This window comes from Malus sylvestris, chromosome 3 (assembly GCF_916048215.2).
Source record: "Malus sylvestris chromosome 3, drMalSylv7.2, whole genome shotgun sequence".
Lineage (NCBI taxonomy): Eukaryota > Viridiplantae > Streptophyta > Magnoliopsida > Rosales > Rosaceae > Malus > Malus sylvestris.
In genome coordinates this window covers 26612058-26628461 of record NC_062262.1, presented here as the reverse complement: position 1 = coordinate 26628461, position 16404 = coordinate 26612058, and the positions used below count along the sequence as shown (strand labels likewise).

Sequence of the window (16404 nt, the reverse complement as noted above, 5' to 3'; positions counted from 1 at the left end):
GTCTATATAAACCCTCCTTACCACAAAAATATCTCTCCTTCTTCTCAGACCCAATCCGGGATTCAGGTTATCGGTTTTCCCAAACCGCGCCGCAGTCCTCCCTCCTCCTCCACGAGGACGCCTTTATCGCCGTACCCAAACACCCTCCTTTCTTCACCATGATGCAGCAACCATCAGGAGGATTGGTACCACAACAGATTCCGTCCGATCCCCAGCAGCAGTACCAGCAGCAGCCGCCGCAGCAGTGGATGATGATGCCGCCACAGCAGCAGGGGCAAGCCCCTCCGGCGCAGGCTGGGTGGCCCCAGCAGGCGCCTCAGCAGTACGCGACCACACAGAATCCCGGCCCCGATGAGATCCGCTCCCTCTGGATCGGTGACTTGCTGCAGTGGATGGACGAGGCTTATATCCTCAGCTGCTTTGGTCCCACCGGTGAGGTAATATACTCTCGCACGCGTAGGATTATTAGGATTTATTTGTGTGTGTCTGTGTGTAGGTACATCTAGGGTTTGAATTTCTGTGAATTTCCTTTAGATTAATTTACGTCGATTGGTTTTTTATTGAAGTTGTTCTACTTCAAATTTGAAATTTAGGGTTTGGTTCTAGATGTGATATGTAAAATAAAAAACCCAAACTTTTTGAAAATTTTATTTTAGTAAAACACTGCGATAAAAATATTAAACCATAGTTGCTTTGGTCAAGATTTCAACCAATTGTTGCTCTAGGGTTTGAGATGCCAATTGATATTTGCTATTAAATTCTTGGTACATGTGCTTTGTTTGCTGACCCCATTATGTTGTATTCGTTTTTGTTTTTTGAGTTGTTTGTAGGCTGTGAATGCAAAGGTTATCCGCAACAAGTTAACGGGTCTGCCAGAAGGTTATGGTTTTATTGAGTTTAGGTCTCGCGCTGCAGCTGAGCAGATCTTGCAGACATACAATGGCGCTCTTATGCCTAACACGGAGCAGAATTTCAGACTGAATTGGGCAACCCTAGGTGCTGGTGAGAGACGGCAGGATGATGGTCCAGATTTTACAGTTTTTGTCGGGGACTTGGCTGCTGATGTGACTGATTACATGCTTCAAGAAACATTTAGACAAAATTACCACTCTGTCAAGGGTGCAAAGGTTGTAACTGATAGGACCACAGGGCGATCTAAGGGATATGGTTTTGTTAGGTTTGCTGATGAAGGTGAGCAATTGCGAGCCATGACTGAGATGAACGGCCAATTTTGTTCTACTAGGCCCATGCGGATTGGGCCTGCGGCTACTAAGAAACCAGCCAGTGGTGGACAGCAATATCAGAAAGGTATGTATTCTAGTTAGTATTGCATAATGGTTTGTAATAGCCATACGAATAATTCTGCAGCTGAATTTGCTACTTCATTGCAGTTGATACTTTTCTTAGATGTTTGTTCTGTACTTGTACTTTATGAATATCTTGCACCTTATGTTAACTATGGTTTGGTAAGTTGCACTAGGGCTTTTAATTTCTATTTTCGAGGTGACGATCTCTCAAGTGTTCTAAATTTGCCGTCGTTTTGATTATTCAGTTGAAGATTGGCGGGACTTAGTCATTTCCTTCGAGTACTTTCCTTTGTAAAACTTGGGCGCATTTAATTATGTTAAAACATGCAAAAGCTTATGTAAAACTCATGTTGTCTTAAAGCAGGACACCGAGAGGCTCTCATTTTGGAGGGCCTGGAACTGATTTCAGATGAAATGATTCCACATTATTGCGTGGCCTCATTTTAGGTCAGTTATTTTGTTTATGTCAGAAGCTTCTTACTTCTTTTCTCGTGGCATTTAATGCTACTCAAGAATTACCTTTCCAGTCAGCTTTACATTTATTCCATTACCAGTCAGCTTTACATTTATTCCATTTACCAGTCAGCTTTACATTTATTCCATTTACCAGTCAGCTTTACATTTATTCCATTTACCATTCGGTTTTACATTTATTCCATTTGCCAGTCGGGTTTACATTTATTCCATTTGCCAGTCGGGTTTACATTTACTCCGTTTCCGAAGTTTATATATCCTTCTTATAATACTTCGCTTGTGTTGAAGAACCAGTGTGTTTTTTCTTTGTGGATCGGTTCCACAATGTTCTCTATGTTTGATAGGATAGAATGTGTACCCAAATTTCAGCCCTCATCTTAAGTCAGATTATAAATCTGCATCAAATGCTTAAACTATTAGTTGAAGCCGATGCACTATTGCACATATTTAATGAAAACACCATTAAATTTGGGAATAGTTATTAGCACTCCAGAAAAGACACTGCACTACTTATTTCTTTTCACTGGGGAGGAGTCCATAATGACTTTTTGGAGTGTCAATAGAAGCTCCCTTTTAATTTTTTGTGAGCTGCTTATATGGTTGCATCTTATCATCTGCCTCTCTTTGCTGTGTTTTAGGTAGAAGTGCCACTTTGTAATTTGTGGTAAAGTGGGATTCCAATATTGTATCAGGAATAGATTTATGAAGTACTCTTTCATTTAGACTTCTATGGGATGGAGTCTACTTGATCTGTCTAACTCTTTGAATAGATTTTGAGAAATCTGTTCAATTGCGTGTTTAGATTTTCATTTTTTTTAGTATCTGCTTATGTAATTTATTATGTTTGATATTCCAATTGCCTTTCTGCTTTGACCTTGATAATTTTGCCTCTTGATAATTTTGATGTTCATTGTTTCTTGTTAAAATAAAAATCCTTTTTTGTTAGAAAATCAAATTGGTAGTGTTGGGAGGTGAATGTCAGTTGGTCGGTGCATCATGTAATATGCTAACCATAACAGCTAAATGGAATGCTTCATTAAACATTGCCAGTTTGAAGTAGGAGGACATAGACCTTTAGACAAATGAGTGTATTATTAATGTATAGAAAATTTGCATGGAAGTTTGCACACAGTTCTATTTGACATGTCAACTTGACAAACTGATTCAATTTTAGATTTTGAGTTTTAGAACCATAATAGCATGGTGTAAACTGAACTATCAGTTCTTGAATGTGCGGAAAACTTTATCTGTGCTACTAATACTAGCTCGCATAAATTAGTGCTTATGTGTTTGTTATTTGCAGCTTCGTATCCAAGTACTCAAGGAAATCCAGGCGAAGCTGATCCAAATAATACAACAGTGCGTAGTTTGTTCTAATGTTGGCATTGTACATTTCTTGCTACTTGATAGTAACTCCTGAAACTTTTGAGTGCAGATATTTGTTGGGGGTCTGGATCCCAGTGTGAATGATGACATGTTGAGGCAAGTTTTTAGCCAGTTTGGTGAGCTTGTTCATGTGAAGATACCAGTAGGCAAGCGTTGTGGTTTTGTTCAATTTGCTAACAGGTAAGAGCTCAGCACTGCTGGTAGTCTTGATATAAGTTTCCTTGGTGCTCTTGCTCTTTCTTTCCTTGTAAAATACTTATCATATGCTTGTTTGTCGTGTGCATGTACTCTGCTTCAGGTCTTGTGCGGAGCAAGCATTGGGATCGTTGAATGGAACACAATTAGGAGGACAAAGTATTCGGCTTTCATGGGGCCGCAGTCCTACAAGCAAACAGGTTTTTATTTGCGACCTTATTGTTTTTTGACATTTTACTGTTCTACATACTTCATATTAACCATATATGTTGGTTGATTGGATTGGTTCAGAACCAGCCAGATCAAGCACAGTGGAATGGCGCTGGTGGTGCTGGATTTTATGGATATCCACAAGGATACGATGCATATTCATATGCACCTCCTCCTGCCCAAGACCCTGCCCTGTATTATGGAGGCTATGCTGCTGGATATGGAAACTACCAGCAGCCCGGCGCATATCAACAGCAACAGCAGGTAACTATCATCACTCGTTTAAATGCAGTTTTGTTACTTGATATCGAATTAGGCTTGTGCATGATTGCGAATTTGCTTCCACCGTTGCAGTGATTTGCAGCTGCCTGCCTCATATGTTGAAAGCTGGGGGTATCATCGAGCTGCTGTTGTATCATGTTGTGGAGTGCATATCAACTTTCAATCTTTATTTTCTTTTTCTCTTTTGTGTTCTTCCTTCCCACCCTTGATTGCCCCGAGTGAGACTCGGGAGACGATGCACTTTATGTTTGTTATTTGCAGTTTTATATATTGAGGAGCGGATATTCGTGTTTGTTTATGTTCAGGCTTATTTGCTATGTTATTTCCTTTCACTATTTCCATACTTTCACACCCTTACTGCTGCTACCTCTATAAACGCCATCGCAGCCTTCTACAGGCCGGAAAAAGTGAGTGTGATTAATATATTTAGCTCATATAAGAATCACGCTCTTTACATTAGACCGCAAAATTTGAGTGTGATACTTATAAATTGTTGCGTTCTAAAGTTTTACTCTCACAATTATAAATTCATATGTGTAGCAATAGTGTTATAAGTATCAAATTTATGCTACATCATTTTTATATAGAAGTATCAAATTCTCTCAAACTAAGCCAGCATCACCACCTTAGGCTCCACCATTTGTACCACCATCTCACCCCTACACATCCTCATTTCCACTACCACCCCTACCAACCTTGGCTGCCACCACCAGCTTCGTCGTTATGATTTTAGCAACCAAAAAAAACAAAAAATGCAACCGAATCATGGGTTTTTATCTAATTTTGGTTAGGTGTGATTCTTTCCAAACCATCTCAGCTTTTCGGTACAAAGATTATGTTGGAATTCATCACTAAAGCAGGTTTACTCTTATAAGCGATGTCCATGCTCTTTGTTTTGATGTCTGTTGAGAATGAGTTGAAGAACCCTATATTTTTTTTCAAGTTGTATTGCTAAAGTTTTTTTTTTTTTGAACAAAATATTGCTAAGTATTATTGCTTTTAAATAATACTAGTACATGCCTACACATAAAGTTTGTGTGAAAATGTTTACCGTACTTTTTTAAATTAAAGAAGAGAGGAAAAAAGTGAGAGAGAACCTAAGAGTGGGGAGAGAGGCGGAGAGGTTTGTTTTTTATTTTTAATTAGAGATAATAAAATCAGTTATAAGTGATGATTTACAACAAAACAAATAAAAATAAATTTTATGTTACTGTTCATAATAAATTTTTTTTTTTTGGTGATAGAAGATAAAAATGTATTGTCACCATCTTTTAATTGAAAAAGAGAGTTTCATTAATATATAGTTTAGATTAATATTAAGAGAAACACAAAAAAGAATTAAAATAAAAATCAGTTATAAAGTGATGATGATTTACAACAAAAAAAATAAAAATAAATTTTATGTTACTGTTCATAATTTTTTTTCATCTTTTAATTGAAAAAGAGAGTTTCATTAATATATAGTTTAGATTAATATTAAGAGAAACACAAAAAAGAATTAAAATAAAATAAAAAACATTTGGAAAAAAAAAAAACAAACACAAAACTTGGGAGCATAGATAGTGAGGGATAAAAAATGAAAAAGAAGAAACAAAAAAGAAGGGAATTTCTTAAATATTGGTATCATTACAAAACAGAGACACAAGCGCACAAGAAAGCGATATTCCTATTTCGAATTCCCTGGCGGCAGCTTCATCAGATCTCTTCCCCTGCCCCTCGTTATCGAACCTCCAAAATCTGACTGCAACCAGACACGGAGAAGGCCAAAACTTCCTGGGTTGGATCGGAAAAAGACAGAGAAAATAGAAAAATGGGTTGCAGAAACAGAGATTTCACAGACGACGAGACTGTCTCTTCGTCCTCTTCTTCTTCGCTAAGCGAGGCCTTGCTCTTTGCCACCATGTGCATCATTGGCCTCCCAGTTGATGTCCACGTCAAGGACGGTTCTGTGTATTCTGGAATCTTCTACACTGCCTCTGTGGAGACTGAGTACGGTGCGTTTCTGTTCTATTGAGCTTTTGTTTTCCTTTCAATGCGTTTTTGAAAATGGTGAATTTTTTAAAACTGCTTCGGAATTTTCAATATTAAGCTCAACTGTATCTGGGTTTTCGTTTTCTTGAGTGGTTATTGTGATCCTGTTGTGTTTGGGATGGAAAGGATAAGATGGTATTTGATCTGGGTTGTTTTATTGGGTTTCTCCGGTTTATAGCGGGTTTTGTTCATGATTGCTTCTGATTTTCATCGAGCAAGGGTGAATTATTGAGAATGCGCAGGAGGATAGAAAAGTTGGAATTTTGGCTGTGAGATTTAGTTGTTATATTGGATTTGGAAAGACTGGATCCTTTTGTCTAACCGCTGAGTATGTGGCGTTCGTGCTCTTTAATTAGATTATCCGGCAGTTTAATTCTGAATACACACGGTTGGTGTGTTATAAACTTACAATTATCCGTCTCTCTCACACACAAGCACTCAAGGCACATGATTCTAAGCAAGATTTATTGAGTCAGTTTTTGTCTTGTTTAGGTATTGTTTTGAAGAAAGCCAGGATGACCAAAAAGGGGAAGAGTGATGCTAATGTGGGAAATGGGGCACTGATCGAGACTCTTGTGATTCGCTCCAGTGACCTTGTCCAAGTTGTTGCTATGGTATGTAATTCATTTCATTCCTCTTTTTTCTTTTCTTTTTTTTGTTTCAGAATCAACTTAAGCAATCTGTCTTAGTTAAATGTGGCTCTTTGTACATCGTTCAGGGAGTTTTGCTTCCAGCTGATGGTATTACTGGAAATATAGCTAGCGACGAAACTGAAGCTGTTATGGATACTGTTTCTTCTGATGTGTGCTCAAAGAATGATGGAAAGAAGTCAATTGATTCTTCCACAAATAAGAAGAAAATGGATGGTTTTAGGTATTTTCTGAGTGTTGAACTTGTATGTACAATTATCTGCACTAAGTTCTGACTCTAAATTTTGGGGATCAAAGAAGTTTTTTGTTAGTTCGTTTCAACTGAAAATATCAAGAGTTTTTCAGCATAGCAACTGATTGTACTGGCAGATAGCTTGTGCTATTGCTTGTTTTACCTGCTGGAACAGATACTGTTACATAAATACGCACCTCAGTTATTATTGTAAATTCAATTTTGTGTAAAGTTATGTATTCATAATTACCTATGTAAGCAGGGGTCCAATGCAAAATGGAAATGGCCTTGCTCATGGTGTTGCCCCAAAGAGAGCTGTAAAGGAGCATGAAGGGAGGAAATTTCCACTGAAACATGCTGTAAATGCCCTGGAAGTTAAAAATGGAAAAATGGATGGGATAAACTTGTCAGAGGTAACTATTTTCTATATGCATAGTTCTATCTATATACTTTATAAGCTTAGTTTATTTCTTATTAAGTCATATATTACTATTCCATATCTTTTACGAGCTTGTTTTTCATTTTATAGAAAATAAGGAAAAATCCTATAATCTATTGAAGGGAGCAAAAACATGGCCAACTTTAGCACTCTAATTATATGCAGAAAAAGCACTGTGAAAGGAAAAACTAAAATAGAAATTGGGTATGAAATAAAATCAAGAACACCTAAAAATGCAACAACGTTGCATAAAATGAATTCAATTGATCTGTGGCAGTTGACACGTCATAAAAATGAAAGCAGAATGCTTATTCACCATTTCAGTGAGCCTTCCTGCAAAAGCCCTTTTCTTTTTCTCCTAGTGATTTATAGCTTTAATAAAACTGGCAAAATCTTGTAAACATCAAAGAGGATAAAAAGAAAAGCTAAACTGTAGAGTTTAAAAACTGGTTGGCGTAAAATTAAATGATTTACTTTCTGCTTCCCTCATAAGAATTTTAGCACCCCCTTATGGCTATCACTGCACCAGATTCTTTGTTTTTAGAAACTTATTTGAAGAAGCAGTCGATATAATAAATAGTTAGTGGATATAATCAATTTCTACGTAAAAAGTTAAAAATGGTGAGCAATTGACCAAATTTTTATTTTAATATTATAGCTCTCCCTATCATATTTGAATTTTTCTTCACCACTAGAGAATCCTAAGTTCTTAACACACTGGTAGAACTCAACACAGATTGGAAGGTTGTGATTGCAGGGATTTGAACCCTGATCACGCCTTCTTAACACTTTTGCTGTTGGGGGCCTATGTCGTTTGCAAGTATAATGTTCCTAACTTCACACACTTTCTCATTGCAACTTAAAGATATTCTTAATGTTGGAGGCTACTAAAAAATGTTTTCCAAATAATCCATGTACTCTTTGAGCTACTCCCGAATTCACCTTAAGTTGCATGCGGTGCCTGCTCTCTGTGCACTGTGTAGGGTGACTTAAAATTCCACAATAATGGGCATTGTGCTGATTAGACCAACCAAATCATACCAACGACTCTATACAATGAACAGTGTGGTTGCTTTACCACTATTTTCAAACACTTAAATTGTTAGGATGGACCAACAAATATTTTTCTATTCTAACATGAGTTAAATGCATCACATTTAAAAAGAATCTCTAAGTACATGAGTTGAAATGGCATTAGAATATCTTATATAGGTCCATGATGCCGAGTATGTGTTTTTTTATGGACGCAAGTTGTATAAAGCATTTTCAGGTTTTTATTACAACTTTATTTTTTTTCCAATGCAGATTAAAGAAGCCCCTAATGGGAGGTATGGGTTCTATTCTTATTTCTGTTAATATTATTTCATACTTGGGGAGTGACACTTTGGGTGCTAAAGCTCTCTGCCTTGACACTGGTATCAGGAGTGTTCACGTGCTGATAAAACTCTACCAGCTGTTATGGCATGGAGTTTAGCTATTCATATCCAATTTGGATAATCTCCTATATCTGTGACACAGAAACATGGTTGCCGGCATGGTTGCTCTCTGTGTCCAACACTATCATACTATCATACATTAATTGCTATCTGTGCTCAACACTATCATATTATCATACAATAATTACTTTTGCGTACTGTCTGCTATTATTTTCTTTTAATCATCAGGCTCTGGTCAATTTTTTGGCAGACAGGTTGAAGATGATGGGTCCTCAGGGAAACAGGATGATTTCAAACAGAAACATGAGTTTTATAGGGAAGAAAGTGTATGTAAAGATAACCTCTGCCAAGATTGTTCTCACATTGTAATCATGTTATACGATAATAGTGCAAATTTTTTATGCAGGCTGATAAAGTTCATGATACAAAGATCCCATCCAAGTTATTGCCTCACGGAGTATCTCATGATCCTGCTACTGTAATTGTTAATACAGAAAATCAATGTTGTGAAAGGACAACTTCAGCGGACATTTCATCTGGTGTTGTTTCTTCAAGCGTCACAACTTCATTGAATCCGGCCGTGGATGTTTCATATGGCCATCTGGTGGCAACTTCAACTGAAATGGTCCCTCCTCAGGGTTCAGAATTTACTAGAAGTACCAAGGTAAAACTACCATTGGATGAACCATGTTCAATTCATCTTGAATTATCAATTGATTTCATATTGGTTCAGTATATATGTTTTGGGACAAAATTGTTTCATATTCTTAACTTAGAATGGTTGACCATCTGTTTATGCTTCTATTTATGCACCACACGTTGGGCCACTAAGGGCTGGTTTGGTATTGCTGTGCTTTGAAAAAAAGTTGCTGTGAGAATAAGCGGCTGTGAAATAAATCAACAGAGTGTTTGGTAAACTTTTTTGTAAAAGTGCTTTTGGAAAAAAAAGCAGTCTGATAGTGGGTCTTTTCATTAAAGGAGCACTGTAGCTCCGTGTGCTTTGAAAAAAAACCAGTTTTCCAAAGCTGCAAATAGCAGCTTCAGCTTTTTCCTTTGATTTCAGCTTATTCTCACATCAGCTTCCAAAATAAGCCCTTTTTTTTCAGTTTACCAAACACCTAAAACCCTCACAGCTTTTTTTCATAGGTGCTTTTTTTTTAAGCACCTCACTCCCAAACCACCCCTAAGAACCTTGTGTTAATTCTGTTGGTAGTTGTGTTATCATAGATTATGGTTTTTGTGGCCTAATACTATGGAAACCTTAATGCCTGGCGATCCCAAGTCCAACTACTCTAGTTAATATATCGGGTGACATAAATAAGTTTTTAGAAATTCATGATGTGTATGCTATTTACATAACCAAGTTGATAACATTAATATTATTTGGCATTTTTTCTTAGGAATTTAAGCTCAACCCAGGAGCAAAAACATTCTCACCATCGTTTACGAAGGCCACGACATCAACCCCTCCCCCATTGCCAACAGTGGGAAGCATGGGTTATCTACCAAACAACTCCCCCATGGTACCTGTTGCTGCTGCTCAGCCAGGCGTTGGATCAAATCCTTTTGCATCTCGTACCTCTCTACCTTTTAAGGTGGTCCCCATTAATAATTTCACAAATGGAAATGGTGGCAGTGGCTCTCAATTTTCACAACCTGTATGTATTGTAGTCATTATCGAATTCATATGGTTATTATATGATACTAATGTAAGCTTTCCTTGTAAATAGTTGCAATTGGCAAAGTTACCGTGTGTTCATATGTGCATACATATATAAAGGCTCAGCTTCACTCACTTGAAGCTCACCACCAATATAAGTGTGTGTGTTCTCCAGTTTACTGACTAGTGGAAACGAAAATCCACTCACCAATTGTTTGATCAAGTTGATATTTATTTTGAAAAGAAAAGTACACAATATCTTTTTGAATATCAGCAGTTGTTTGATCCAAAGGTTGGTGAGCGTGGATTTAATGCTTGTTGGTGAGTAGGAGATTGATGAGTCTATGCATAGATGTATGTTTGTGTTTTGTTAAACTAACAAAGGTTTAAAGCACGGTACATGTCTTGTTAAAATAAATAGAAATATTGAATACATAATATATGACAGAGGTGTTGTGGCACTAGTTAGGATTGATCTTAGGTTGTTTTTTCTGATTATAGATTGTTGGACACGTGGGGAGCAGGGCACAGACGCTTAGGTATGCTGGTCAGTATCCTGTTCAGGCTGCACCTCCCTATGTTCATCCCAATTCTCAAGCTGTAAGTAATTGAAGGATATTAATACCATCTGTATGTCAACTTCTTTTGAGCAGTTACATTTTTTTACTCCCTTTTTCTGATTCACTAACCCTCAGGTTATGGTTGGACGATTCGGGCAGCTTGTATACGTGCATCCAGTTTCTCAAGTAAGATACTATGGCATACGAAAACTCCTATGATTAAAGCTGTCTTTTGATATGATTTCTTTCGTTAATCAAGTTTGAAGTGGTAACTCCATGCTTTTTAGGACTGGCATTGAGTTTGTATTTGACTAAGACATACCTGTTGGTTGTTGATACATTCTACTGGCATGAGTCCCAACATTCTTTGAAATGAAATAACAATGATAGTGAAAGACAACAAAATATGACTTTCATGATGGTTTTTGTATCTTTTATTTACAATTGTTTAATCTGCCTTCCTTTTTTATTGAAGGATTTGGTGCAGGGTGCAACGGCAATCTCACCACTGTCTGCTCGTCCTGTGTTGACTCCACATCAGGTCCAGTTTCCCAAGCACCAAGGTATGAGCTAGTTATTACGTTTACGATGAATCTTAATTGAACAAGGAAGGAAACAAAAATTTGGTGAAGTAAAGAATCATTGTGATGACTATTTGACTAAATTATTGGTTATGCTCCATACGTAATGAAAAGAAAACCAAGTATCTAAATTCTTAGAAAAAGGAAAACTGAGTAATAAAATTATAGTATTTTGTTTTGCGAATTCTTTAACTGTCATGATCAAGGATTCGTTTCTCGGTTTTAATGCAGGAACTGCACCAAACCAAGCTTTTCAGCTCTGTGTTCCTCCACCGTCTATGGCCACAGGACAGCAGCCTTTCCCCAATACCAAGTCACATCCCATTTTTGCGACCTCCCTTCCCTTCTAATCGTCTCATTGAAGTCCCAGGATCTAATGATCTCGCTCGCCCCAACCCCAGATTTTGGTGAAAATGTTTCTTCGACTAATTACCTCCGCCAGGGGTTCTTTTTCCCATATTCATATTATAGATTTTGAAAATTTTGGCCTTAAATTCTTTCAACCTGCATTCATTCATTGTGTTATTTTCTGTACCTTAAAGTTGAGAGAACTTTTGCAAAAGGGTTTGCTAAAGGAAGTGAAGCTTACATTGTTTTTTTCGAAATGTAGTGAACTTTTCCTGCACGAAAAGGGAGGGAGTTTCGTGGTTTTTGCTTCCATTTGAACAATTTTGGACAATAGAGTGACTTGTAAATTATTCAAACAACCAATGTTTGTATTTCTTCGTTTGATTTTGAAATTTCACATCCCTCTGCTGATGCATGTTTTTATTCTATATCTGTTACGATGATTAAAAAAATATGGACTGCACGACGTTGGTGTGGGTTTTACGTACGTGGAGTTGAAGAGGGGGTCGGAGGGTTTGCCAGAGAAGGCAGGGAGGGAGACGGGGTGAGGAGGAAGTGGTCGAGGGAATGCGATCACACATGTCAAAGAATCCTGCTTCATTCGACCGGGAGGGCCTCAACAAGGCCCGGAAGCTTGCGGATTCGCCCAAAAATCCTCATCGTTTCAAATTTCTATGGAACTATTTGGTATCTTATTCGAAAATTTTCATCATTTCTCAAAATATTTTTTGAAAAAAAATTCTTTAAAACTAATAAACTTGATTGGTATGCGATTTAAAATTTTTAAATCTTATGACTTAAACTGGATAAAGAGATCCAAAAAGAGGGTTGTAGGAGAGGGAGAAAGAGGAGAGAGGAAAAAAGAAAGTAAGAGATGATTGGAGGAAAGAGAAAGAAGAGAGAGGATTGGAGGAGATAGAGAGGAAGAGGAGTGAGAGAAAGAACCGAGAGAATGAAGAGAGCGGATTGAAGGAGAGACGAAAAAGGTAAAAAAAAAAGGTAAAAACTGTTTACTACCATCATGTTTCGTGGTTTTCAACATTTAGTACATCAAGTTTTTTTCGTCTCAAATTCATACCTAAAGTGTAAATTTTGGGACAATCTCATACATCCGTTAGTCAAACTGTTCAATCTCCCGTTAACTGTGACGTGGCGCCCATGTGGACACTGACTTGGCGTCACATGTCATCCACATTTTTTTTTTCCTTCTTCTTCCTCCGACTGCAACTTTTTTTTTTCTTCCTCCTTCTCCTTCTTCCTTCCTCCTTCTTCCCTCCCCTTCTTCCCCTTCTTCCTTCTTCTTCCTTCTCCTTCTCCTTCTTCTTCTTCTTCCTTCGAATCTAGGGAAGTTTTTTTTTTTCTCCTTCTTCCTTCTCCTTCCTCCTTCTTCCTTCCTCTTCTTCTTCTTCTTCTTCTTCTTCCTCCGAATCTGCCCAGATTCAGTTTTTTTTTTTTTTCTTTTTTTTTTCTTTCTTCTTCCTCCTCCTTCTTCCTCCTCCGATTGCAACTTTTTTTTTTCTTCCTCCTTCTTCTCCTTCTTCCTTCCCCTTCTTCCTTCTTCTTCTTCTTCCTCCGAATCTGGGGAAGATGAAGGTTTTTTTTTTTTTTTTTTTGAGGAAGATGAAGAAGAAGAAGGAGAAGAAGGGGAAGGAAGAAGGAGGAAGGAAAAAAAAAAGTTGCAATCGGAGGAAGAAGAAGGAAGAAAAAAAAAAAAAAAAAACTGAATCTGGGCAGATTCGGAGGAAGAAGAAGAGGAAGAAAGAAGGAGGAAGAAGAAGAAGAAGAAGAAAAAAAAAACTTCCCTAGATTCGGAGGAAGAAGAAGAAGAAGGAAAATGAGAAGGAAGAAGAAGGAAGAAGGGGAAGAAGGGGAAGGGGGAAGGAAGAAGGAGAAAGAGGAAAAAAAAAAGTTGCAGTCGGAGGAAGAAGAAGAAGGAAGAAGAAAGAAGAAGAAAAAAAAAACGTGGATGACACGTGGCGCCCAGTCAGTGTCCACATGGGCGCCACATCACATTTTACGGGAGAGTTAACAGTTTGACTAATGGATGTATGAGATTGTCCCAAAATTTACACTTTAGGTATGAATCTGAGACGAAAAAAACTTGATGTACTAAATGTTGAAAACCACGAAACATGAGGGTAGTAAACAGTCTTTTACCCAAAAAAAAAAGAGGGGAGAGAAAGAAGAAAAGAGAGAGACAGATTTGGAGTGAGATGGGAGGAGGAGGGAGAGAAAAGAAATGAGTGAGTTTATAGAAATTTTATTTGAACTCATCTTACATCTTTCTACACTCAACTTACTCCCTTTCACCCATATTTTTTTTAATTAAAGAATTAATATCTCTTTAAACCCAAATTTATTACCTAAACTACCCTCTCAAATCCAATTCAAAATGTAAAGTTATCTTTACACTCATTCCCTTTATAAAATAACATCTCTAAGGCTCACTCCAACCCTGACCTAAAACCTAAATTTCCCCTTCCTCCCCCAAAACTCAACCCAACCCATGGCCTAAAATTCATCCTGGGGCCAAATATCGACCCAAGTTTAGGCCACAAATTGGAGTGGACCCCACAAGGTGAGACTGAAACCGGGGCTATGAAGACCACACCCCAAAACCCAGTCGCCCACGCGATGCAAACGCCAGGCATCCCTGCCAGCCGAGCCCACCCACGTGGGGTTGTCCCCCCGAGTGTCAGCCATTTATGTAGCCCAACAGCTACTTTTTTTCGATCCAACGACTGGATTTAAATGGGCCGTTGGTTAATCCAACGGTCCAGGTTCAAATTATATTTTTTTTAATTTTATATTTATATATTTATTGAATCCAACGGCTTAGATCGAATATAATCAAATCTAACGGTCCAAATTTAAATCCAACAGCTAAAATAATTTTAAAAAATTATTTAACTCAAAATTCACCCAAAAACTCTATAAATACCTATGTATTTATTCAAATATCCACACAAAACTCACTTTTCTCCTACAATTCTTCCAATTTTTCTTTCTACCATTTGTATTAAGTTTATGTGGTTTATTAAATATCGTTTGTATTAAGTTTATGTGGTTTATCATGATTTTCATGTATTGATTTAGTGATTTTTCAAAATTTATCATAATTTAAATATTTTTAGGTTAAAATGTTCATAAAATTAATTTAGGATAGTCAACATAATTTTTTTTAAAGTTAATTTAAAAAAAATAGCCTAAATTCATTCTTTAATAAATTTGGGGCTAAAATTTTAGGTCATAAGGGTTGGAGCAGAAAAGCTGTTTCTGGGCTAAAACCTAAATTTTATGGGCTAAATATTTTTAGGTTTTAGGTTAGGGTTGGAGATGGTCTAACTGAATGTTTTTTTTTCTTCAAAGAGGCGTCCATTGCCCCTGTATAATTGCATATGACTAGCATTTCCGTGGATTTTTTTTTCTTCTGCTTCCAAACCCATCCATAGACTTAAGATCCAAGAGATCCTTCCATAGATTTGAATTTGCCAGAGAATGCGATGCAAGCTCCAGTTCAATCCATCACTTTGCCAGAAAAAACATTTGACCTTGATGCTTTGGTTTGGATGGAGACATGCCACCCGCTAGTGAGTGGTCAAGGTTTATGAGGTTGGGCAAACGTTATTTGCACCAAGAATCAAGTATATGTCTTTGCACTACTAATCAAAAGTCCATGCATGGTGTTTTGGGGGCAGACAGACGGTAGAGAAAAACAAATACAATATAATATAATAAGTATGAAATTTAATCCAAAGAAGAAGCAAACAAACAAAATATCCATAAATCGAGTCATACCTTAGTTGTAGGATTCAAAACTTCAAAATCACTATCCATCAATAAAAAAAGCTTGTTTTTCTCTATCAGAACTATTAGAGTTTTAGTTGGAATGGACGTAGGATAAACAAAGGGTAATGCTAGGGTTTAATTATAGTGTCTTGGTTTATAGAGAAATTTGAGTTTTATTATTAATTTCATTTTGTACTTAATAGTGATTATGCAATAGGGTAAAATAGACAATTAACATTTAAAATTTAAGTTGGGTGTAGAAAAAAGTTACATGGGTTTAAATAAAATTTCCAGTGAATTTAAGTTTAAAAACTCTAAAAACTCATTTTTTGTGTTTTTAGGAAATAAACTATATTTTTGAGTTAGTTTTGAATTCAGTTTTTGAAAATAGTCATACTAAACAAGTTTTTATGGCCTAAAACTTGAAAATTGTTTTTGAGTTTAAAAAGTTGGATTCAAGTAGACTACCAAATAGGCCTTAAAATTTTTGCTCCACACGGTAATTTTAAATTTCTGTGTTTATAAATCTAAAAAAGGAAATTGATTTTGTCCAAATTTCAAGTTTTTGTTTCACACGACGATTTTAAATTTATGTGTTTATGAATCAAAAAAAAAATTGACTTTGTCCAAATTTTCAATTTAGTTTTCTTATCCAAATAGAGGGTTATAGCATGGGTGGGGTATTATTTATTTATTTTTCAGTCAAACAATAGATTTGCCGGGTGTTAATTTCCAAAAAATAAAAATGAGGTGGGTGTTTTATTTATTTAAACTTTTTTTGGGGTTACATTAGCTGAATTAGGACACTTGCATCACACCATGAG

The 16404-nt window shown here is 36.8% G+C and overlaps 1 protein-coding gene and 1 pseudogene across 1 annotated transcript; both read left to right on the top strand.

The window, feature by feature from the left end:
- The first annotated feature begins 27 nt into the window (after nt 1-27).
- LOC126614612 (polyadenylate-binding protein RBP45C-like) lies at nt 28-4152 on the top strand. Its single transcript, XM_050282260.1, has 7 exons — nt 28-437; nt 831-1308; nt 3085-3140; nt 3217-3347; nt 3466-3562; nt 3654-3836; nt 3927-4152. Exons 1-7 carry the CDS (start codon nt 159-161, stop codon nt 3927-3929), a joined length of 1227 nt encoding a protein of 408 aa, XP_050138217.1. The 5' UTR covers nt 28-158; the 3' UTR covers nt 3930-4152.
- A 1286-nt stretch (nt 4153-5438) lies between these two features.
- Nucleotides 5439-11823, top strand: LOC126614611 (uncharacterized; annotated as a pseudogene).
- The last annotated feature ends 4581 nt before the right edge of the window (nt 11824-16404 follow it).